The sequence below is a fragment of the Microtus oregoni genome, unplaced genomic scaffold (assembly GCF_018167655.1).
Source record: "Microtus oregoni isolate MIOR12 unplaced genomic scaffold, Mior012 000020F_ref0000438, whole genome shotgun sequence".
NCBI classification, from domain to species: Eukaryota; Metazoa; Chordata; class Mammalia; order Rodentia; family Cricetidae; genus Microtus; species Microtus oregoni.
In genome coordinates, this window is record NW_024543079.1 from 5,867,501 (window position 1) to 5,893,460 (window position 25,960).

The following is a 25,960-nucleotide window of genomic DNA, read 5'->3' on the forward strand; positions in this document are numbered from 1 at the left end:
TTGGATGCTGGCCCATGTCTGATCTGGCTGTTTGAGGATTCCCAAGCAGTCCCACACAGGCTCCTGTCCCAGCCTGTCTGTCCACAGGCTCATTCCCTCCCTTTCTCCCCACCCTCTCTCGGGATGCCTTCTTCCTCACTTTTCAAGTTTCCAGATGCTTCCTGATGCGTCAGCAGCACTGTCTCTCCTCTCAGCATGCACAGGCTGGATACAACCCTCAGTGGGACTCTGCAGGTGGCACTTCTGTACCTGGCATTCCTCAGGTACCCAGAAGGAAACCTACTACTATTGTTTTGCTAAACAGTCAAGTGATCAAACTGCTTTCTAAATACATTTATACCCACGGTTTAGCACAGTGTCCAGTTGTCATCAGAAAAGTGCCTTACTGCAATGCAGAAACCTGTAACTGGGGGAAGTGTTGAGAGTGAAGAAGGAATGCTTGACCCCGCATGGGACATTATGATACGCCACCAAAAGTCAGGGAACATCTCAGAAGAGCGGACAGGAAAGAGTGTAAGAGGTGAGGATGGGGAGACATCTGTGCACAGCACAGCTGCGGCACTCATGAACTTGCCGCCTAAGTCTGACACAAGCATGGATCCATCAATGCTTCATGGGTGAGGAAGGGCACAGGGGGCCTCATGCCTTCCAGAGGAACTGTGGCAGTTAATGCTTGGAGGAAGGCTACTTTGTTCAGTAGTGTAGCTGCAGCTCCGCTAGCCTTGCCTGATGGAATAACTTCCCACCCACATTCAAGCAGTGAGCCGTGCACACAGGAAGACAAGAACACAGAGGGGGCTCACTGAACAGAAGGTGCCAGCGGAAGAAAGGAGGGAGGGGATGAGGGGTGAAAAATGACTAAAGTCATTATGTAAATGTATGAAACTGTCAAACAATAAGACAACATAGGATCCTTGGGAGTACAGTAAGCAGCTGGGATGTGGTAGTGTTCCTAAAACCTTGTTATATTATGTGTCTAATAAAAACTTCATTGCATTTGTATTTAAAATAATAACTGTGTCCACTTCAGTCTATTGTAGTAGCACTGCCAACTAGCTCTGTCATCAGTGTCAGTCAGCTTGGCTCCCTCCGGGCTCTGGACCTCAGAATACACACTCAATAACATCAACAACCCCAACAACACCTCATGGTACTGACACATATTTAGAAACAAACAAACAAAAACCCCTCATTTTTAAAAAGGGATAGTCAGTGGTCTGAAGGACAGTTTATTTCAAACAAAGATGGCAGGTGTTGGGGCGGAACGAGGGAGAACACCTCTAACAGAAAAGCAAACAGGAAGTTCTTCAAGTTAAAAACAATGGCAGTGGAAGAAGCTATGGTTCACATATACAAACTGCTGACCTTGACTATTTACATCCGAACCTTACAAAATAGCATTTCAAGTCAGCACTGAAGCCGGTGTTATTAGTTTTTGTTACAAAACATTAAAGCTACAAACTTCACATTTTTAAATTGTACATCAGCAACAGCATTTAAGATTTTTTTTTCTCCAAGTTGGTCTGAGTGTAGGTTGGTGGAAGAGACTTCCCCCTAAACCCAAAGAACATGGATTCCAAGGATGATGAAGGTAATCCTAACACAAACAGTGCTCAAAAGAGGGGCAAGGAGGGTGATGGGTGTGGTCTGGGCAGAACAACTTCCCCAAAATAAAGAACTGCAATCTTCAGAGGCTGCACAGCATGCTGGGAAGGACAGTGGAGTAAGAATTGGCTTAGGCCACACTCTGCTAGTGGACCTCAAAGAACAGTTTCCTGGGCCATAGAATGAAGAGACACCCACAGCTCTCAGAGCTACCAAGCTCTTGAGTTCGCTCTGTTACTTCACAGCTGTTGTTTCACTTACGCTGGAGAACACATCCACATGAAGCTCTTCATAATAGTCTGCTACCAGCCTCTGAGCATCTGCGGGTCTAGAATGAGGTCATCTCTCTCATTTCTGACATTAGACGGGGGTACTGAGTATTAAATGGTAAAATAAATTTCTGGTATCTGCCAGGTGCTACTCTACAGTGTCAAAACCTTAAGACTCAATGCCTGAGGCTTCAGATTACTTCTCTCTATATCCACTAACCTAATAACCTTTTTTAATCCCAGCTAGTCAAATTTTCATCCAATTAATTGAGGTTGAAGAAATAAAATATCTAAGAAAAATAAAAAATGGAAATGTGCTTCAAATTTATAAATGGGAACACAACTCATATATTTTTAGAGACAATGAGGTTTTGTTTGTTTGTTTGTTTGTTTGTTTTTAAAAGAAATGTTAGGTGTGGGTCATGGCTTCTTAGAAGTAGAGAACCCAGAGTTCTCTGGAAGCCTGAGACACAAATGCTCAAGCTCCAGGGAAGCAAGAGGTGATTCCTGGGACTTGGTTCTCCAGGAAAGAATGGCTCGCTCCCCTGCCTGTCACTGGGCAACACACGCACCTTGCCAGGAAAGTTTGTTAATCCAGAACAACTGGACTGCCCGGGCGGCTGACTGCTGTACCAAGCTGTGCGGTGCAGACAAGCTTGAAACCAGATAAACTCCAGATCTAGGTTGACAGCGGCAGAATCGGCACAGGAGAAACTGTTTCCCTGTGCTGGATCCTGCTTCAGAAGGGAGCCATGGGCTTTCTTCTTGTGTCTGGCCAAGCCCAAAGCACTTTTCTTCGAGAGGAAAGAGCTCCGGGGCTGGGCTGTTAAGCAGCAAACATTATGCATGCCCCGTGCTCTGGGTTTTTAAAAGCTTACTTGACTGGGGGGTGTGACTGTTAATTCAACTGGTTTTCAACCTAAAAAAAAAAGCCACTACTACTGAGACTTAGTCTTCATGAGAAGCAGTGGTCACTTCGTTCTAAGCACTGAGGACTTTCCTGTGTCTGTGACTAGCCATGTGACGCCATGGACCCAGACCCACAGTGGTGTGGGAAGGGGTCTTCACACTCGTCCCATCCTATGAGACATAACCTGATGAGCCTACAGGATCACTCTGAAACCTGCTCAGTGTCTGACACGTGCTCCCCGGGGAGTGCTGGCTGCCATGTATCATTCCAGCATGAACTGCAAACTGGCTTCCTATTCTCTCTGCCACACAGCTCCTTTGCTAGCCAACTCCTGCAGACCAGCTGTCTCTTGCATTTTTTAAAGCTTGCTTTAACTGCAAAGAACAGAATCTGGCCACAGAGGAGAACATCCCCTTCCTTTTTATCGACTCTCAGGTTAGGGAACAAAAGCAATTATGGAGTTGGATTTCAGCATCCTCAGGTGCAACCCAATCGTGGCTCCCATCAGAGAGAAGAGATTAGAAGAAAATAAAAGGGCAACTGTCCTTCCCAGTTTCTTCAGACTGCAGTTCTGAGCCAAAGGTGCAGGGCATAACTCTGTAAATGTCTGCTGCAAAGTCCTCTACCCTGCTTCAGGCCTTCCATGAGTGCTTGCCTGTATCTGAGGGACACTGCAAGGAACCCATTGGTATGCTGAGGCTCCTCTGGGGAGCCTTTCCGTAGCAGCTCAAATACCAAAGGCAAGGCAAAGTAGGAGTCACCGGGACAGCTTGAAGGACTCCGGTAGTTTCGTTCTCTCAGTGAAGAGGCTCTTGGTTCAATGGTCCAGGAATGGAGGCCTGAGTTCCAATCCCTGCTTTTACTTGATTTGTGGCATTGGCTATGTCACCTCTCTCCTCATTTTCTCACCTGCCCAATACAAGGTCGACCATTGACTGCTATAGTCCCTTCCAGTTCTGGCATTCTGGGTCTAACTAAGCCTCCTATAAGCAAGCATCAGACCCTTGCCAGAAACTCCACGGTGAGTGAAAAAATAAAACAATGACATAAATTGAAAGTAGACCACAAAAGCAATGCCCTTTACCCTGTATGTAAGAAATGCAGAGCCCAATGCTATGGGCTTTCCACATGAACAGTGAGATCTTCACAAAGCCTTTCCTTTGTCTGGACTGGACACAGCCTTGTTTGCTGGAGAGTTCTTGTTGGGCTTGTCCTTTCACCAGATTGTGTCCCCTCTTAAGGCACTGGGCAGTATCTGGGATGTGACTGTAGGCAGCCGGGCGAGTGGGGATGGATGAGAGGCGCTGAAACAGCAAAGGCTAATTTGCAAAGAGGGTGCCGGGTTTCTCTCAGGACTCACGGAGCAAACTCAAGTTCTCCAGGCCGTTCTCTGGCGTCCGTATGAGGCTCGTCACTGTGGTGGCACAACTATCCCAAGATTAATTTTTCCAGGCAGTCCTGCAATGGGTGAGGTTGACTCCAGGGATTCGGTGACCACCTAAGAGCCTCTGCTCTCTTGTTCTACAGTACCATAACCTCACAAGAAAGAGGCAAGTGTTTGAACCTGTACCTGTACAGAGACACCACCACACAGAGTGGGGAGTCTATTTATAATTTATATATATATGCATATTTATATATTTTTTAAAAAAGTCTTCCAGAGAGAGCAACCAAAAACTATTACAAGAAGGAAAACAAAAAGAGATAATGTAAAATTTTCCCAGCTATGACTCTACTAGGAATCTCTGTTCCTGGGATCTAAAATTCTGAGTTAAAGGCGCCAATACAAACCCTTCAAGACATAGCAGGCCTGTGTAAATACACACCCGGATGGCACAATGACTGCCAAGGCAGCCCTTCCCACTGGCGCATTCCTGAGCTCACAAAGGTGCTGTGGAGAAGTGACAGCGCAGAAGTGTTGGCTAATAGGCGTGAGACTAGCAACCAGAAGCCACCAAAGGCCTGGGCTGCTGTCGTCAGAAGTTCTGTTGCCTCCTCTTCTTGGCTTCAATAGCATCCAGGATTGGCTGCCGCTTGGACCGGTACTTCTGCCGGATCTCTTCCATTTCCTGTTCCATCATGGGGTCGAGGGCCGAGAGCCTCTTCTGAAGGTCCTCCACAGTCCAACTCTTAAGCTAGAAGAGAAGAGAGGACTGTCACCACGATGTCTACACTGAGAAGCCCAGCCTCTTCCAGCATCCAGAGGGAAGGCAGGCAGAAGGAGGATACTGCCAACAGAGTCAAGGGGTAGTGAGAGCTGGAGAGTGACAACTGGTTGCAATGATCATGCTTCTCGGAAAAACTTTAAAGAACTGTTTTGATCTAATGTGCCCTGAACAAGAAGTAAAGTGCACAGTCATTATATATAGTAACTCACTGTATGAAAACTAATGGCTGCTTCCTACTTCCTGCCTAGTCCATGAGAGGAGCAGGGACAGTGCCCATGACTCTCTCTGAAACTTACCCCTGGAGGCCACTATTCAGTGCAAGTGAGCCACCTCCCCTGCCACCACCACCCCCAGTGTCATGCACAGCCACACTAATCCCCACTAACATTCACTAGAATGAAAGGATAAGAGTGTTTTGTTAGTCCCATGCTACAGGATGGACAAGCCAAGGAGGAGTGATTAAGTAACCTGCCCAACATCTCCCAGTTAGTAAGTGACAGCATCAGAACACAGACCCAAGCAGGATGGCTGCACAGTTCACGCTGAGCCAGCTTTGCAGAAAGGCAGGCCAGGCCAGGCCAGCCCTTTGCAACAATTCGTGTTTCAAACAGGGGTCTCGCAAATGCCAGGAGATTGACAAATTATGGTCTTGGGCTGGTGCGGCACACAGCTGTCAGTCCAGAACTTGGAAGGAATAGGCAGAAGATAACTGAGAGCTGGAGACCAGCCTAATTCATACAGTCAGCTCCAGGCCAGTCTGGACTACAATCTACCTATCTCAAAAGAAAGACGGAAAAGAAAAGCAATTTCCCAGTCTCCCTAAGCTGCTGGTCACCACAGAAAGAGGCAGTGAGGTTTCATCAGGGACACCGTAAGAAGGAAGCCAAGTCTGCTTCCCGAGTGTGAAGAGTTGCTGATTTACACAAGAGCGGCCCCAGCTGGCAGAGGTGCGACTGAATGCCATCATTATCCACACTGGGCGGTAAGATCCACTCTGTTGCTCACCCAGTCTCACAAGGGCTCTGTTGTGCGCCCACATTTATAAACCTATCATATCCCTCAGTCAGGCCCTCCTGAGGCCTCCACAGGAACGCATTACAGAAGGTGGGTGAAGGAGCCCCTTTCTGCCCACCTTCCTCAGGAGGCAGGGTGTGAATGAGTGTTACAGTGGTCTCCTTAGAAATGGCTTAGTGTGACCTGTCACCACAGGAACTTTCTTTGGCTGGTTTCAGGGAAGTTTTCCGAGAAGTGAGAGGGGCCTACCAGTTTAAGACGAAAGGTTCTTTATAAAGGGAGAATGGAAAGACTTTAAAGCACAGGGAAATGCTGGAAAGCTGGGCTGAAAACTGTCTTTTTTTCCAGGCTGTGGTTTTATGCCACCTTGGAGGCTGATGTTTTTGGCTCAGGAACACCCTGAAGACTGATGCTTACCTAGGCTTTAGTGTTTTCAATTCTTCCTTTAAAATAAAATACCCCAGGCCCAAAACTGAATGTAACTAGAAGTTAATCCTTAGACCACTGTCTGTGTTAGCTAAGTAACCCCGAAGATGCAACTTCGGGCTTGAGCCGTAGTCTCCTTCAAAAACACAGCCAGTTCTAGTCCCTCCCCAAATGGGAAGTCAGGAGACTCAGGAGACCACAGGTGCCATGGATGTGGCACTCTTGGCTCCTAACTTCCTACAGTGCATGCTTAGCAAATAGTGAGCCCTGACTCAAGAACTGCCAGTGCTCACAGTTGTTACTACTGATATCCTAGTGCAGTCTAATAACCTTCCATATGCAAGCTGTTCTTCAAACCGCTGATTCAAGCAGAATCACAAGGAAAGAGGGGAAAGCCTATTTTACTCATCTGTGTTAACAATACCTAAAGGCTGGTACTTTCCACAAGGTTCACTAGCTCACAGTTGTTTAACAAAATGCTTCACTCGTCCATTTAGGAATATTCACTATTGCGGATGCACAGATACCTAAGTGAGAAAAAGAAAGAAACAGAAGCTACTGCCTTTGTGAAGTTTACATTCTAGGGAGGCAAGACAAGTTTCGACAAACACAGTAGTCAGAAAACACCCTCGTGTCAGAGAGGACGCGTGCTCTGATAAAAGATAGAGAAAAGAAAGAAAGGGAAACTCGGGCTTGGAAGGCAGACGCGATTCTCATCCATGCATCAGGGGGAATGCAATGGAAACTAAGGCAACTGCGCTGACAACCTGACTTCTCTGCGGATGCAGGTTAGCCCCCCCCTGAAGACCTCTGTCTTCACGTGGCTCTCCGACATCCTCACCAGCTCATGGTGTCTCCATGGACACCTGCATCAGAATCACCCGTGAAAATGATGGTCCTGAGTAGCAGCACAGAGCTACTTTAACAGACTCCAGGGGAAGCCCGGCATTTCGGAGAAACTGCTCGAGTATTTCTTATACGTCCCCAGGGTCGTAAGCACAACTCTCCATCTGCCTATTTATCTGCTAGCAAAAAAAAAAAACTGTTGCTTGATCTAAGATTTCTTCAAGGTTCGTAATTTCTAGGCCATTCTGCTGTTCTTGATTCAAAGCTGGGGTTGTTTTAACCCAGCCACCTAGAGTCTAAATCAGGGTTGCCTGGAGTCCTCTGGAGCTTATGCTATGCTTGCCTTATAGGACACAGCCAGCAGGGTATGGATGATGATTTGATCACACCATCCAGATACAGATTTTTCTGAAAACAAGCTCAGACAATGGTTTTATGGCGCCAGGTATAGCATTTCACCTTCCTGGTCCTTGGTGACATAAATACATTTCAAATGGAAATCTTACAATAAATATCTGGTTCTGCAGTTTTGCTATAACCATAATCCAAAGGATCAGATTCTCAAATCAGCAATACAGTACATTAAGTCAGAACAGTTTTCACCAGCCAGGAGGAACTCAACATGAATATCCCGCTAGGGTTTATATATGCTCTTTGTGCAGAGACTCCCACTCCCATCTGTAATATAGGATCCACCTCTGTACTCCAGATGCCTGATACAGGATAGATCTGGTCCTCCTGGCTAACTTAGTTCCTGGTATCTCACCAGAAATTGCAAGTTGCATCAAAGAGAAAGCTCTAGAGCCCCACTCTGCCTTCCTGTACACCTCACCCTGCCCCTGCTGTCCCTCACCGCCCTCCTGCCCATATGCAAGCTTCAGCAGTTTTATGGAGCTCATCTCTGACATGCTGGTGTTTTCTGTTTCTGCCCTGTCCCCGAGTCCAAGCCACTATCAACCCACAGCAAAAACAACTTAAAGCCAGAGTAAACCATGTCTTGTTACCCTACAAAGGCCTCACCTCTCGCTCCAGCCTCACTCCCCACAGCCCTACCCTTTGTCTGGTCTATGGACGACAGTTCACGTGGGAGTCCTCCAACAGACACATTTTTGTGGCTTCCAGGGTCAAGAGCACAGTCCTTTCGTCATGTGACTTGTGCTCAGAGCATCTGTAGTCTTCCGATTTCCGCTCAGATGTTCACTCCTCAGACATCACAAAACTTTTCTGACTGGATTATCCAGAGGGGCTAAAGTACCACTTAATGTTTTTAATTTTTAACATCACGGTTCAATGAACTTGAATCAGAGGAGAAATATAAATGATTAGGTTAATTTTATATTGAGTCTGTTGAAGTACATAAAACTTAAGTCATTCAGTCACTTTTGTCAGAACAATACGAATACTTTTGTAAATTCCTATACTCTGTTTCATTTCCTTGCTAACTCCAGAGTACTTTAACTTCATGACCAGGCAAAGGCTGTAGCATGCATTCTCTCTTAAGAAAATACGTCTGTTCATAAAAATACATCTGATTATTTTTACTTTCTTTACTTGTTCTTTCTAGGATGTACGTTCTGTGAGGGAATGAAACCACCTCATCTATCCTCTCTGCTAAGCCTTCACTGGCTGAAGAGGTGGATAACAGAATGAGTTCATTTCTGTTGATGGCTTCCAATGATGAAGTCATCAACCTTGGCACCCAGTAACTGATAACAGCTCCATGTGAGCCTTTGTGCAGGGCACTGGGGATGGGGGCAAACCACACACAAACCATAACATCCTTGAAGAAAACCTTAGCTCAATGAATATTTCTGTGTTTTCTGCTGCAAGCTTCTGATCTCAGGTCAGCCAAGAGTAAACGGCAGAGTAAACACAACTTCTGATATAACAATACTCCTTGGAGAAAATAGAATAATCAAAACCTTAAGAAATGACCCTCTGGACAAGACTGAGTCAATGGCCACATCACAGCCACAGGCTCATTACTAAAGGTGAGAGCAGACAATACACAAATAGGCTCTTGTTCTAAAAAAGCTCTCATTTTAGATGGAGAACACAGAATTAATCTCTTGATCAAGGGCATTTAGGATTTCTGGGGTCACCTTAAGGCTCATCAACACATCAGTCCTGGGTCGATGGAAAAGAACGGGTAGGCAGCATCGATTCTGTGGCTGCACCCCTGCAGTCTCACAGGCGCCCAAACCTCACTGCCATTGCCTTTCCCTGTCTGACTGTGTACACTATCTCTTCAAGGGCCACTTCACCAACCTAAGCTCGGGTGCTGTTTCTCTTAACAACTGCTTTCTGAGTGTGTTTAGATTTGTTTTCAGCCTAAAGTTCAATCTTTAAGCAAGATACGATGTTACCTTTTTACTGGACTCTACACTTGTGCATGTAAAAATATACGAATTACTTCCCTATTCACCATGTATTAAGCACCATCTATTATCTGCTCCATTTAACCTGTCTTTTAGGTAGATACTATGGTTGCTCTCCCTTTACAGAAGAGGTCAATGCAGGGATCTGACACCTCTGGCCCCAAGGATGTCTGCACTCACATGCACGTACCCACACACATACACATATTTTTAAAATTAATCTTAAAAATTAAAAGAGTAAGGAAGTTGTCCACAATACAAGTTACTGAGAAAAAGCAAGAATTCTGAAAATGAGGCAATGAAAAGTGTGGAAGAGATCAGAAGTTATAAACTGAACTAACATTAAAGGTCAAGTGACCCTTGCATTAAAAATGCTGCTGCTAGAGCTGTCGTGTGGCTTTAGGCGAGTTACTTCACCTCTCTGAACTAGTTTCTTCATCCATAAAACTGTGTGCTTGGTGCTTTGCTGTCTTTCTCCTTGGGGAACTAGGAAGTGTCTACTGCGTGAATGTGCTGAAGTGCAGTGACCAGACACAAACCAGTAGGTGAACATTTAAATCCAACCAATCAGCTTTACTACATCTCTACTAAGTCAGGAACACTGTTGGGCAAGACGAATAAAGAGCAAAACATCCACCAGAGGAGTGACTGTTAGGGGCAAGAGCCAAGGGTTCTAAGCTGTCCTTAATAGCTCTACAGTAATGGGCAGGTCATCTAGTGTATGACTCTTCACGGTACACACACTAATACCTGGAGCACGCCAGGACAACTGCACGGGAAGAAGCTACTGCCTCGAACTCCTTGGAGAAAGGAGAAAGCAGATAATAAAACAGGGGCTACAACTGCCTTCAAAGTTCATCTTAACAACACAGAGGCATCTCTAGCAAATACTGATAGGTCTGGCTTATTTCCTCTGGGTGAGACCACAGTGAAATCCTCAGATTCTAGTATGAGGAGCAATTCAGAACCGATTTCCTCTCAAAATACTCTTAGCAACTCTGACTCCAGTGCTCTGAAGCACCCCATGCCACTGTCAATGTGTTGCAGGAGGTCCTCCCACTCCTCCAGCCTATCACCGCTGAGATACCAGCCCATGGGGCGTGGTCTCTCTCCCTTTAAAAAAGCAGCCACTTCCCTCTCCTCTCTCTCTCTTCACTTCCTGCTCCGCCGGCGACTAGACTCCTTTCCTGGTTGCGTAGAGGGCTGTTGCCTGGGACAGTGATCTGTAAGTTTTTTCCCCTTTAAATAAATACCACCCTAATAATCATAACCCCGAATTGGTGTGGCATTGTTTGTGACTTACACCTTCATTTTGGCGCCCAACGTCCAGGGATCATTTTGAAAAAAAAAAAGAGGGATGATGGGATAATAGATTTGTAATTGTGAGTTACTGTCTTTAGACAAATATATTGGTATAGATTCTTGTATATTGATACAAAGTTAAATTATATTGACTATTGTACGCATGCATGTTTCTACCTCTGTTTAAAACATTTTTTATGTATTGACATATATTGTATTGATATATATATATTGTATATATTTACCATATTGCAGTGTACATTTCTACCTCTGATTAAGATACTTATATAATATTTGTGTATTGATATATATTTACCTACTGCAATGTATATTTGTACATTGTTTATATTTGGAGGTCATTGTCCTCATTTGTTTCACAGTCGTTTATTGTCTTAGTCTTTAAGTTAGATAGATATTGAGAATTATATAGACTAATAGTCATCTAAGTTTGTCATTTATAATAGACTAATCAGGTTCTTTAGATATATAGAGATTATACTCAGTATAGATAGATAATCTTCAACTTCTTCAAAGAGCTGTAGAAAATGGCCTTTAATCTAACTCAGAGTTTTGTGGTAGTGAGACACAATTGCTCCTGGCAACACCACTCTATTCCCGAGAGAATGTTGAGCACCAAAGACACTCCACCTGGAGCCTTCTTTTTGGCAGAACTGGCCTTGGGGCAAAGAAATGCCCATACTTCAACGACTGACAAAGATACAGAGCGTGCATCAATGGATAAAACAGGGCTGTCATATCCTGCCAAGACAGGGTAAGATAGTTTTGAAAAGTTGCTTGCCTTTGAAAATGGTATGTCAGTTATGTTAGGCCTTAGCCAAAGTTGGTTGCTTCAACGCTGCTAACGTGATTTTGGGTGATTGCCCAGGTAGCCAGTTGTCTCTGTGATTTGTTGCATGTTTTGGAAGTTGTTTTACTGAACTTCCTAGTTACCCAGGTAACATTATTTCCCTTCTCAGATCTTTGATGGGGTTGAAGATTATATAAATGTAGTTACTTTCTCTCATGACTTGGCCAAGTTTTATTATACAAGACCTAAGCTAGTTAGAATGGGATATTTGTACTTATTGTATATATTTTCATAGTAGGTTTAGAACTCTCTTATTTAAACAAAAGGGGGAGGTGTTGCAGGAGGTCCTCCCACTACTCCAGCCTATCACCGCTGAGATACCAGCCCATGGGGCGTGGTCTCTCTCCCTTTAAAAAAGCAGCCACTTCCCTCTCCTCTCTCTCTCTTCACTTCCTGCTCCGCCGGCGACTAGACTCCTTTCCTGGTTGCATAGAGGGCTGTTGCCTGGGACAGTGATCTGTAAGTTTTTTCCCCTTTAAATAAATACCACCCTAATAATCATAACCCCGAATTGGTGTGGCATTGTTTGTGACTTACACCTTCATCAATGCACCACTTGGCTCAGATCCACAAAACCTCCAGCTGACGCTTCAGCACAATTAAAGAATTAACAAGCATTACACAGACAATAGCCTATCTGGAATCAACAAGGACAGTGTAAACTAAACACCCAAAAATGACAGCAGAGCTTCATCCTGCCTCCACAGCAAGCTCCACAGTACACAAACAGGAATCTGCAGCCAAGGCACAGGGTTGAAGCCTGCTTTAAGTTCCTTACTTCCAGAAACTCTCGCCTGCATAGCGGACTGTGCAAACAGTATCAGGAGATGCGCATTCCACACACACCATGCCTGAGCACTAACCGTTCTCAGATGCAGATCCCCACTGAGTGGACAGGTTAGACTCAATCAGAGCCAAAAATAAGGATAAAAACCCACTTTTTGGAATTTAGTGAAATTGCAGGAATCTTAATAAAAGCTAAAGAGTAGATGAAGGTACCACTGTGCCACGTCATACCTTCAATCACATACCAGCCTCTAGACACGCAGCCAAAAGGCGCCAGAGATGCTTCCATTCTATGCAAACTAGCTCTGTCTAGAAGCAGGGAATGCATCCCTCATACGATGACATTCCCAAGTAATCAACTAATTCATCAGATGAAGGCAAAAGCCGAGAAGCCAAGGACTGTCTCACAACACATGGTTAGGTAAGCACCATCAACTCCAACAGAACTTGCTCCTTAAATGAAACTTGGAAGAGCTTTAATGAAATATTTCCTCTGATTCAAATAATAGTCATGGGGGTGGAGAGATGGCTCAGAGGTTAAGAGCACTGACTGCTCTTCCAGAGGTCCTGAGTTCAATTCCCAGAAACCACATGGTGGCTCACAGCCATCTATAATGAGATCTGGTGCCCTCTTCTGGCATGCAAGCATACATGGAAGGAATACTGTATACATAATAAATAAATAAATCTTTAAAAAAAAGAAATAAGAATAAAAAAAACAAATAATAGTCATAGAAAATCATGCTCCCATTAGGCCCTTTAAAATCTTCCTAATGTCATGTGTGGTGGCCTGTGTTCATAGTTCTAATACTTGGTGTGTTAAGGCAGAAGGATCTAGAAGTGGAAGCCAGCTTGGGCTACACAGCAAGACTACTGTACGGATGGGGGAGGGCTGAGTACGTTAGCACACATTTATAACCCAGCACTTAGGAGGCAGGGGCAGGATTGTAGTTTGAGGTCTGCCTGACCTATATGGTGAGATTCAAAGAAAATATATAAATAGAAATGACCAAAGATATGAAGAGATTTGGGGACTTCTCAGGTCTGTGAAAACACTGACCTCTGTACCTCCAAACTTCTGCTAACTTTGCCCTCTGCATAGGAGAATGTTCATCCAGTCTTCCAGCCCTTACTCCAACTTCTCTCTGTCCCCTAATCCCTTTCTTTGAAAACTTGAGAATCATCTGAGAGCCAATAGACCAAACATATTCCCAAGCCAGTAGGAAAAAGTTCTTAATAAAAATTTAATTAAGAAATATATCCTTATACTGTAAACCTCTACTTGAAAGTGACACTGATGTCACCGATGTCTTACTGGACTCTCTCAAACACTAGGAAGACACTGGGCTGTTCAGAGGCTTTAAAAGTATATAATTAATAAATACATAGGCCTAAGAGAACAAATTTAAGTCATTAAATAACATTATATCAATTGCTCAAAACTGACCCATGCATTCTAAATCAAAATGAACAGCTTGTCCAGTGTACTGATTATAATAATGCGACAAGGAAAATGGACAAAACAGTTCCCTTGGACTGGGGTTTACCTCTGTGGACCATTTGTTTTCCATTTATAAGACCCTGGGCTTGACTCCTAGCACTCCGAAGGAAAGATTCTCTTGGTCCTGTTTGATTGCATTGCTCTTTAATATAACCTATTCTAAGAATAGCTCTGAATGACACATAAAGTTCATACTTAAGAAGGTCAAACTTTCAGACGAAAACCTCCAGAAGTTAATAAACACACTAAACACTGTATAATAAGTATGAATGCCTAAAGGGTGGGGGGGGGGGCAAGAACAATACAGGATGAGAGGCTCCTGACATTTCAAACCCTAAAGGGAGACACTGAGATTAACGTCGTTCTTGTAGCGACATTAATCTTTCAGAAGAGAGAAAGACCTAAAACAACAAGTACACCAAACTGCTGTTTTAATGCAGCTTAATAATTTAAGGAAAGGGTTGGCGAATCACTTAACAATCCCAGCAGACTATGGCTTCTGTGCACTTTCTTGAGCTGGAAATTTCCAAGAGAGTAGGAAGGTCAGGCTGCTGCTTCTCTCTTCCTGGCAGATAAAGAAGCCAAAGCATCCTACATAAGGTCTGACTGTTAACACACAAACTGAGGCTGTGGTACAGCGGTGCACACCTATAATCCTCAGGAGTACTTGGGAGGCTGAGGCAGGAGGGTTTCAGTTCAAGGTCAGTCTGGGCTACATAGAAAGGCTCTCTTTTGCTCTCAAAAATTCAAAGTTAGTTTCAACACATACGTACACACACATACACACCCTTATAAGGAGGAAGCCTCAACTGGGAAAATGCTTCCATAAGATCTGGCTGTAGGCAAGTTGTAGGGCATTTTCTAAGTGACTGATGGGGGAGGGCCCAGTTTCTTGTGGGTGGAGCCATCCCTGGGCTGGTGGTCCTGGGTTCTGTAAGAAAGCAGGCTGAGCAATCCATCAAGAGCAAGCAAGTAAGCAGGACCCCTCCATGGCCTCTGAATCAGCTTCTGCCTCCAGGTGCCTGCCCTGTTTGAGTTCCTGTTCTGACTTCCTTCAGTGATGGACTATGATGTGGAAGTGTAAGCAGAATAAACCCTTTCCTCCCCAACTTGTTTTGGGTTATGGTGTTTCATCACCAAAACAGTAACCCCGACTAAAACATAGCCCAAGCACAGAATCAAAATATTCTCACTTTCTTCCACTGAAAATTCCACCTGACTAGACAAAGTCTAGTATCCATACAGCTTAAGGAACTCAGAAAACAAAACCCAGATAAATGCGTAAGATGGATGAAAGAGACAAATTTCAGAAGAATTGTCTATTTAAGTTAAATAAACCACACACAAAAGGCCAAAAATATGCTTCTATTCATATAAATTAGAAAAGGCATATGCACAGACAAAAACTGGGTCATGGGGAAACTTCAAGGTGACTTAACTATGGTTATTTATAAAATTGTACATATCTGTCAAAGTTCATCAACCTATAAGTAACAGGAACAAATTTTATATTATGTAAATTCAATCTCAATGAACCAGACTTTATAAAACAAATACCTACATATCAAAAGTTGCCGGTGGTAAGATAACATTTAAGGGAATTTTACAGCCTTACGTGTATGTATTAAAAGGGAAAGTGTGTTGAAAGAGATGACTGGAAGGGGGAGAGGACAGCATTTCATGGTCAGGTAAAAACCTGGTGCAAGGGAAACTCCCAGGAATCTACAATGACCCCAGCTAAGACGCCTAGAAATGGTGGAACCAGCCATCACCTGTGACCATGCAGGATTTCCAGTGGAAAGATCAGAACACCAATACAGCCACACAACCTTTGACCTACAGTCTGTATTGTTCGGGTGGGGGGTGGGGACAAAGATGTCACAGAAGTTCTGAGAGTGGTCAACCAATGACTCATACCACAAGAGTGAGCCCACACCTGACACTGCCTGGAATGTCAGGACTCAGAGGCTGGATGGCCCAGAGACCTAGGATAGAACCACACAGGATTGAAGTGAAAAAAAATGTCAATGTAATGATGCCTGGTGATATTCTGCTATACGTATAGATTGGTGACTAGCCCAACTGTCATCAGAAAGCCTTCATCAGTAATTGATGGAAACAGATGCAGAGACTCACAGCCAAGCAATGGGCTGAGCTTGGGGAATCCTGATGAAGGGAGGGAGGAAGGATTGTATAATCCAGGGGGGTCAGGACATCACAAGAGAACCCACAGAAACAACTAACTGGGGCTCATAGGAGCTCACAGAGTCTGGATCAAACAAAATCAAAATTTCAAGGAGGCAAGACCCAGATTTATCTAGAATGAAACAAGATTGAGGACTAAAAAGTCTGACAGCAATGACAAAGTATGACGAGCTAGATTTAAAACCATATTTGTGGTGGCTTAAAAGAAAATGGCCCCCAAAGGGAGTGGCACTATTAGGAGGTGTGGCCTTGTTGAAGGAAGTGTGTCACTGTGGGGGCAGGCTTTGAGTTCTCCTATGCTCAAGCTACTCCCAGTAATACAGACCACTTCCTGTTGTTGCCTGCAAGATGTAGGCCTCTCAGCTACTTCTTCAGCACCATGCCTGCCTGCCTGTGGCTACGTCTCACCATTATGATAATAAACTCGAACTCTGAACTGTAAGCTGCCACCCCAATTAAATGTTTTTGTTTTTTTAAAGAGCTGCCATGTTGTCTCTTCACAGCAATAGAAATTCTAACTACGACAATCCTCAAATGAGTCACAGACGCCTAACACAGAGACAACCATGGCATTACTGAGCAAAGTGTTTTCTCTGTAAGCTGAGAAAAGCTATTGCCCTAACCCCCCCCCCCCCCCGTGCTGGCGATATGGCTAGCTACTGACTGTGAGGGGAGTCCAGTGACGCCATCTACCCCAGCTCTTGTCATAATGATAATGCTGTTATCCTTAGCAAATAAAGTAAAAGGAACCCCAGAGCAGACCTACAGACAGAAAAACAAACACACACACATACAGAAGGGAAACCATCTAAAGAGCAAGCAGAAACCCTACCGGCATTGTTCTAACGAGGAGGCAAAATTCAAGGATTCAGCTATATGGTAAAAGTTTCTTTTTAAGACAGGGTCCCAGGCTGGCCTCCAACCTTTAGCACCCCTCCTTCCTTGGTCTCCCAAAGTGCTAGGACTGCAGCTGGGCAGTCACACAAGAGCCATTCTAACATTTATTAACTGTCTTCACAGCTGGCCATGTATTAATGTTTCAGCATACATACTCATTTCATCTAACCATCACTAAGTCTTAACAACTAACATTCTTAATATGACTCTACAGATGGAATCTGAGATGTGAAGAATTACATAATTAATCCTATCTTCTAAGGTTACAGCCAGCAAACATCAGCAAAGACTAAAATAGAATCTGTGTCTAAGACTAGAGTCTGTACTTTTAATGAAATAATCATCCCACATCTCTTGAAATTTTCACCCTCATCATCTCAGACACGGAACAAACAACACCCATGTTCTAATCAGCACTGGAATATAATAAGAGCATGCTTGAACTGGCTGCCTGATTCAGTAATAAAGAGCTAGCATACAGATGCCCAAATTCTGTCCAAGCCAATTTATGGCAACACTAAAGTGGCTAGAGGCAAGATATTACAGCTTTCTCCATCTGTAACATGGAAAATCCAGGTAACCCCCCACTAACCTGAGAATTTGTGAAGAAAATCAAAATTATGTGTGTAGAAGTTCCCTGAGGAAGAATTTTAGTTGAAAACTTAAAATGCAGTCTCTTCAGAGCTGAGCAAAGATAGAGCCTATCCACCAGCTTGTGGAATTCTGCCACTTCTTAGAAATGACCAGAGGTGGTCAAGAAAGCATTGCATAACACCTCTGCCAGACCTCTAACAGGAGCAGAGCACAGGTCGTTAGTCCCCTTACTCCTGAAAGGCTGCCATTCCTGACTGTCAGCCCTGTAAGGTCACAGAGAAGAGGGAAGTGGCCTTCAGAAGGCCTCATAGTGCCCACGGTGCCAAGATATTTGTTTGCAGTTTTTAGTGTCCATTTCTGAGCCAGTCTGCACTCCAATATCTAGCATTTGAGATTAAAATTATCCTTCAACACCAGAATGGCAGAACAGAAGCATGCACTTTAAAAAAGAAGCCATGTAACCATGGATCAGGCAGTCTCAGACCTCAGCAGAGCAAATGAAAAGAACATCTAGCTGATAGCAATGCTGTTTTGGTGGCTTTCTGTTTCAGTGCATTCTTACTTTTGTTGTATGTGCTTTAAGTGACCCCTGGAGTCACAAACCACAAGCGTTTTAAGTCCCTTTTCCAGTGCCATCTCAGTGACTGTTAAAAACCAAGCTCAGATCCGATACTGCAATCACAGCAGACAGCAGGCGGCTGTGGGTTCTGAGACAAAGACGACATTCACTAGTTGTGGGGTTTCTCAGAAAGCATATCTACACAGCAGCTCTCCTTGGCAAGCCTGACACACACGTCTTTTTCAGATTGCTATTTTTGGCCAGGTTTCTCAAAGTAAAGAACATAAGATCTCATATTCCAAAGCACAAATGAGTTCAGTCTCAACATACTTTAAAACTGGCTGTATAGAAAAAAAAAAAAAAAAAACAAGAAGTTGAAACAAAAACAGTGTGTCCTGTCAGGGACCATTCAGCAGAGTCTTCTCACCAGAAACTGCTCAGCATGATCATCCCCAGTGAGGACCCATTAACATGCAACCAGCATTTACCATGGTTAGTCCTGGGCACTCACATGGCACCATCAGGCCATGACCTAAATACTACTCAGTCTCCATTCAGCTTTCTTCTAGCCCAGGCCTGTGGGGGAAAGAAATGTTTTTTTTTTTTCTTTCTTACCTGAAAAATGTTTTAAAAGTAAACAGTGCAAAGAGTTTGAGAGCACAGAGTCTCAATGGTTAATATCCTGACTACTTCACATTCTTAACTGGGCGAGGAGGAGTCCCCACCAATAAAAGCAAGGACAAAAACTAAATCCTGAACCTCTCTCTCATGTGGGCAAGAAGAATTCTTGGCTCAATAAATTGGAATGATCTAAGCTAATCAAAAAAAGTCTCAAATACTAAGTGTCAAATAAAGGAGACTGATTAATTCAATCAAAATAATGCAATATTATGGCTGTTATATGACCATAAACAAGTACTTAAAGTCAGGAATGGTAACACCTAGCTATATTTCCAAGGGAAATTGAGGAAGGAGGATTATGAATTTGAGGTCAGTCTAGGTTACTGCCAGACTTTATCTCAAAAAAATATTTTTAAAAAGATAGTTCTAGGAGGTCTGGACAGTTGGCGCAGTAGTTAAGAGTGTGCACTGTTCTTCCAGAGGACTAAAGTCAATTCCCAGTGCCTGGAACTCCAGTCCCAAGGATCCAACACTTCTCGCCTCTGTTGGCACCTGTACTCACATGCACATGCCCACATACACAATTTAAAACAATAATTTGTTGAAGATGGTTCTACAAAAATGTTTTTAATTATACAATAAAATAGGTAGGTTATATTAAATAAAAAAAATAACAACTACATGCAGAAAGACTTCAATCATCTAAGATTATAATAATAAAGACCCAGAAGGAAACACCTCAAAATCAAAGCAATTGTCACTGAGGATGATAAATAACAAGTGGTATCTAAGCTTTTCCTCCCTCCCTAAACTTCCTGGAATGGGCACAAAGCATTCTTTTTATAACTGGAGTGGAGGCAGTGTGATATCCTAGAAGATCACAGCAACACTAAAAACCAAGAAAGAAAATAACATTTATCAAATGCTTAATATAGGCCAGGGATGTCTACATATTTTATACACATTACATCAGGTGGTACTCAGTAGGTCCATGAGAAAAGTGTAATTTTTAAAAAGGTGTAGTGTGTGTGCGCGCGCGCATGCATGCATGTATGTATGTTGGAGCCGCAGCAGCCAAAAGAAGGCAACCGATCTCAGGAGTTAGAGCTACAGAAGGCAGTTGTGAGCTGCCTGAGATGAGTGTTGGGAATCAAACCCTGTGCTCTAGAGGAACAGCGAGTGTTAACCACTGAGCCATCTTTTCAGCCTCAGGAAATACGATTTTTATCCATGTTTGACAGATCAGAAGGTGAAGCTGGTGATGTAAATGGTGATGAAGATGGCTGCCGAGGCTAACAGAAAGACTCCAAAGGCTTTAATTACTGTGTGTACGTCTGACCTTCGACCACACTGGCAGAATTTATTTCCTTCATTGGTAAACTTATTTTAAATGGTGCCATAATAGCTCAGGAGACTCTTGGTTACAAAGGACAAATCTGCAAAGGTCTAGAGAAGTGGTTCTCAACCTTCCCCAATGCTGCAACACTTGAATACAGTTCCTCATGTTGTGGTGACTCCAACCATAAGTCTTTCATTGCCTTTTTTCATTTTCAGCCATAAAAGTCTTTCATTGCCTTTTCATCAGAAGTTTTCATTCATTTATGAAAATTTTCATAACTGGAATTTTGCTACCATTATGAATCGTAATATAAATAAATACCTTATACGCAACCCCTTTATGGGTTGTGACCCACAGGTTGAAAACCACTGTCCTAGATACTCAGAGAAGTTGTCAGACTGGAATAAACATACCTCTAATCAAACAATGCACAGGGCCAGGTATCACCACATCTGAAACACACCAGCAAACAAACCCAACCACAGCAAATGCCATGATACAAGAGAAAACTAGAAATGACTGCCGGGGGTTTAAACCCCAGATATCTACTCATTGAAACGCCAAGGAAACAAACACACATCTAAAGATACAGTTATTAACACCAGGACTTGGAGAGACAGCACGGAATGCACCCTCCAAACAGCCCCGAGCATAGAACACAAGACCACTGCTGATGAGTAGAGCTTAAGGGGAAAATTAAATGCACTGCATCCAAAGTGAAATCATGAACTGCACAAGCCAAAGAGGCCACCTTACTTTTTTTCAGTTCAGCGCCTTTTGGTCAGAAATAACCAGTTTTGCTTGGCAAAAAGGCATCAAGACATAGAAGAAACACTCTGTATCAAGTTCTGTGGAATCAGCCTATTTGAGATGCATTAAAATCAATGCCAAAATCAATATGGTGTTTCACAGTTCCTTTCTGGGGGCTTTTAAAAACAGGATGACTGAAACACCAAGTCCCAAGAAGGAACCTTCCATCTGCAGAAACAAGCCACTTTTACATGCAGATGCCGCGCTGAGCTGATACCTCTAAATTAACTACACATTTTGAAAATTCTTGGTTGTCAGCAAAAGAAGCTAAGAAAGATATAAAGCTGGGTGGGTACCTTACTCCTTCTACCAAGACAAATTCCAAACAGATTACATACTGGGAAAAAAACTAAAACAAAGCAGGGCTTAATATTTGTAGTCTTAGGATATGAAAATATTTTCTAAATGAGATGACATTCTACAACAGATGGAAATTAATAAATCAAAATACATAAATTCAAAATGTCTGAATAGTTAATATATACAAATCAAGTTTTTAAAACTGCAAAGAGTGTTGGAGACTTAGTTCAGTGGCTAAAACAGTTAACACACAGCATGGGGACCAGAGTGCAGACCCCAAAACTCATATGGAAACCAAGAGGGTATGGCAATTACCTACAGTCAAGTGTATCACTGGGGCAAGCTGGCAAGCTTGACTAGCCAGAGTGTCAAGCTGTGAGTTCAGCAAGCGATCCTACCCCAACAAGCAGTGAGCAGTCACTTCCTAAGCAAATGCAACTTTGTTAGCTTTGCACTCCCGTCACATGTAAACACACACACATAACACATATACACACTTTAAAAAACTGAGACATATCTTTATCACATATGCTACTGGGTTTGTATCTTAGTTCATAAATAATTTTTTTGAAAAATCAAAATTTCAAAGAAAATTAAGTAACAAACTGTCAATTCCCTTACAAAAATAACGGGAAATAAGACTATCACAATTTCTAGTCTATACTTTGACTCAATAATTCCACCTGCAGGAGTTAATACTAAGGGCATAATATGCAACGAAGTTCCTTAAAACAATGTTTACTAATATTAAAAGTTCAAGGAAGCCTGCAGAAGAGGAGGAGGAAGAATTGTAGGAGTCGGGGGGGGGGGGGTCAAGGATTCCAAGAGAACATGGCACACAGAATCAACTAAGCAGGGCTTCATAGGAGAGAGATCACAGAGACTGCAGGGACAGTCACAGAACCTTCACGGGTCTGGGCTAGGTCCTCTGCATATATGTTATGGCTGTATAGCTTGGTGCTTCTGTGGGCCTCTTAACAGTGAGAGTGGGGGTGTTTCTGATGCTTTTGCCTGCTCTTGGGACCTATCTCCTCCTACTGGGTTGCCCAGTCCAGCCTTGGTATAAGGGTTTGTGCCTAGTCTTATTGTATCTTACAGTGCTCGGTTGTTACCTCTGGAAGGCCTGCTCTATTCTGAAGGGAAATGAAGGAGAAGTGAATCTCAGGGAGAGGGAAGAGGGGAAGGGGAACTGGGAGCAGTGGAGGGAGGGACAACTGTAGTCAGAAAGTATTGTGTTAAATTATATATATATATATATATATATATATATATATATATATATATACCTCCAACATGTCCCTAACTTTATAGCTTCATTAAATCATGGGTCACAAACACAAACACAAATGTTTTCAGCACTATGACACAAGCTGGGCAGGTGTGGCAGCCTTACAGAAATAAGTCCCACACTCAAGTATAATGGATATTCAGGAGGTGTGTTTGTGGTGTGCCAGAGCTCACTTTAGTAATCCAAGTCACACACATCCCATGTGCCATGGGCCAAACTAGCTCTCCTGTCCCGAGCCCCACACAGCTGAGTGAGGATTTACTCTGGATGCTGACTGCCCATCTATCTATTCTGTAACAACTGAGTGCCCACAGGATGTTACTGATATGGCATCAGTGTCACAGACCCTCAGGACTGCACCAGAAAGCCAGAGGTCAGGCAATGGAGAGTGGACCTGGCTATCCTCTTTTATTTTCATTTTTCCACAGGAAAAAAACTTGTGAGCAGGAGGAGAGGTAGTGAGACCGGAAAAGGATAAACTCCTGTGTCTCACATAGTTTCCACATGACTCAATATAAAATTCACACATTGACCAAATACCATGAACCCAAACACTATCTCATCTAAACACACGAAGGGTCCCTTGTTAAACATTTCTTCGGCAATAAACTTCTGGGCACCTGATTTTCTCATTAGCCAGGCTGGCTCAGGGAAGGCTGCCACAGATAATGTGGCAGATTGTGTATGGTATTTTTACTGCAAGATCTTAATTCATCCCAGGAACTATTTTCAATTACTCCTAGAACGGCTGCAGTTTGTAATCACAGTCTCAACAGCTCTCCCGAAAGTGGGAACTCTTCACTGAATCTGGAATGGAGCATTTCCCTACAACGTGTGAAAACAGCCTTTGCTCGCTGCTGCATCTGCAAAGAGCACTTGGGAGGGGTAGCAAAATTCTCGACTGTACTCATTTTAAACACCACTCCCTAAGATATTTTAAACTCAAACTACACACAGCCATGTGTGAAGGCTATAAAATCCTAGAATAGTTTTGCCACAATTTTTCTAAATAAAGAGCGAATGGGAAAGGGCAATGAGTCTGTAAGAGGGCATTAGTCTGCTCCTTCTCAGTAACTGGCCCCTCGGGAGCCCAGGCTGTGCAAGAGCTTAGACACAAACAGGGCAGCTCTTTGTCTCCGTCCTGCGCACCCCACCATGCCCTTCATACTGTGCCATCAGAATAAGAACTGCTTTGAAAAAGAGTGTCAATGTGAGAACTGTCCGGCTTTCAGGGGGAAGCACAGCAGGGAAGCATGCTGGTCAGAAAAACAACCAGATTGTCAGTGTGTCAATCAGCATGATTGATACTTAAACCCTAAGAACATGAATGCCAGAACTCAGCTGTGTGATGTAGTGATATTTCATTTGTATTTTAATAACTAAAGCTTGCCTGAAGTTCAGAGAGTAAAATGGCCACACTGGCCATACTTACAGACCAGGCCATGGTGACGCACACCTTTAATCCCAGTAGCCACACTAGTTCGCCACAGAAACCGGGCGGTAGTGATGCATGCCTTTAATTCCAGCACTAGAAAGGATGATCAGAGGGGGAGGAGATGGCTCTTGCTCAGTCTCACCCTGAGATTCCCGGAGGCAGGGTCACCATTTAGGACTGAAGTCGAGGTAAGAGCCTGTGGCTGGCCACTTTGCTTTTTGACCTGCAGGCTGAACCCCAGCTTCTGTCTCTGGGCTTTTTGAGTCACACTACAAAAAAGCACTTCAAGGCAAGTCTAAACTGCCAGAGAACTAAAGGGAGCACTAGAGCTTCCTTTCACCTTCCTTTGGGGGTGGTTCACCTCATTTAACCCTTCTTTCCTTTTGCTGGTTCACTCGTCTTCACCACCGTAAGTATTAAATATGAACATGAAATTGACTAAATGCTTACTCTGCTAAGTACTTTAAAAGCATTTTAAATTTATTATTGTCAATAACCCCAAGGCAAATGCAGTCAGGATATTTGTTCCATGCTAAGCATCTGGCCACAGTTACAGACCTCATGAGACAACTGTTCTTGCTCAGTTCCCGTGACGCAGGTGTCTGCTTAAATGTTCTGAAGCCCAAGCCATCACCAAAAGAAACGTGAGGGCCCTAAGCATCTTTCACAGGCCATCTCTAGTTCTTTCGGGCTTGGATGGCTGCCGTGAAAAATATACAGCAGCTCCATTTTAAAGATAAGTAAAGAGCAAAAGATTTTGAGAGTGCTTGAAGAACTTTTAAAACTAGAAGGTAAGGCCGGGCGATGGTGGCGCACGCCTTTAATCCCAGCACTCGGGAGGCAGAGGCAGGCGGATCTCTGTGAGTTCGAGACCAGCCTGGTCTACAGAGCTAGTTCCAGGACAGGCTCCAAAGCCACAGAGAAACCCTGTCTCGAAAAACAAAAACAAAAACAAAAACAAAAAAAAAAAAAACTAGAAGGTAAGGGGCCTGACAAGAACCCAAAGCTGGCCACTGTCAGACCTGAACCCTGATCCCTAACCCACCACTCTCTATATATGTAAAGCTGAACTGTAAAAACAAACCCAATATTATAATAGAGTAGACTACTGGGCACTTCCTAAACACTTAACATAGTTCACCCAACTTCAATCCAGGCCTGTCATATTTATACTCTAATTAACTCGGTCCTATAGACACAGGTAAAAAGCTATTTCAACATGAAAATCTCAAATAAATAACAGTTCTGCAAAGAATGCATGAATGGGCTAAAATGACAGAATTAAATAGCACATTCTGAACACTTGTGTGCTGTGGCTATTGCCAAACATCTGGCACATCAGAGAAAGAAACACACAGCACCTGAATCAAACAGAGGCTCAGCAGCAGCAGCACACAATGGGCATTTCCCAGGCAGAAGAGCATGTTACCTGAAGGACAGGAACAGGCTCCACATAAGGAAGTTGAAAGCCTAAACTCATCACTTAGTAGTCACGTACTCTACATGAGCCATACAATCACCTTGTGCTTCCAAGTCGTGTTACCAAATGAGTAGGGATAAGATATACTTTGAGAAGACAGTGTGAGAAATGAAGGGGATAAAAAGTTTACATGGGCATAAACACAATATGCACTTTGATGGCCATTTTTATCCAAATTCCACAACCCATAGTTTTTTATGTTTATTTTATGCATATGGAAATCTTTGTCTGCATGCATGTTTGCCTGCCAGAAGAGGATGTCAAAGCCCCTGGAACTGGAATTATAGATGATTGTGAGCCATCATGTGGTTGTTGGGAATTGAGTGCAGGTCCTCTCTAAAAACAGCAAGTGTCCTTAA

The 25,960-nt window shown here is 43.4% G+C and overlaps 1 protein-coding gene across 1 annotated transcript in view; it reads right to left on the minus strand.

Moving 5' to 3' along the window:
- Nucleotides 1-1,216: 1,216 nt before the first annotated feature.
- The window catches only part of Stk4 (serine/threonine kinase 4), a 91,557-nt gene continuing 66,813 nt past the window's right edge, over nucleotides 1,217-25,960 (minus strand). Inside the window, exon 11 of the mRNA XM_041670351.1 lies at nucleotides 1,217-4,919. Coding sequence (XP_041526285.1) covers nucleotides 4,761-4,919 — 159 coding nt within the window. The 3' untranslated portion in view covers nucleotides 1,217-4,760. The remainder of the gene's footprint in view (nucleotides 4,920-25,960) is intronic.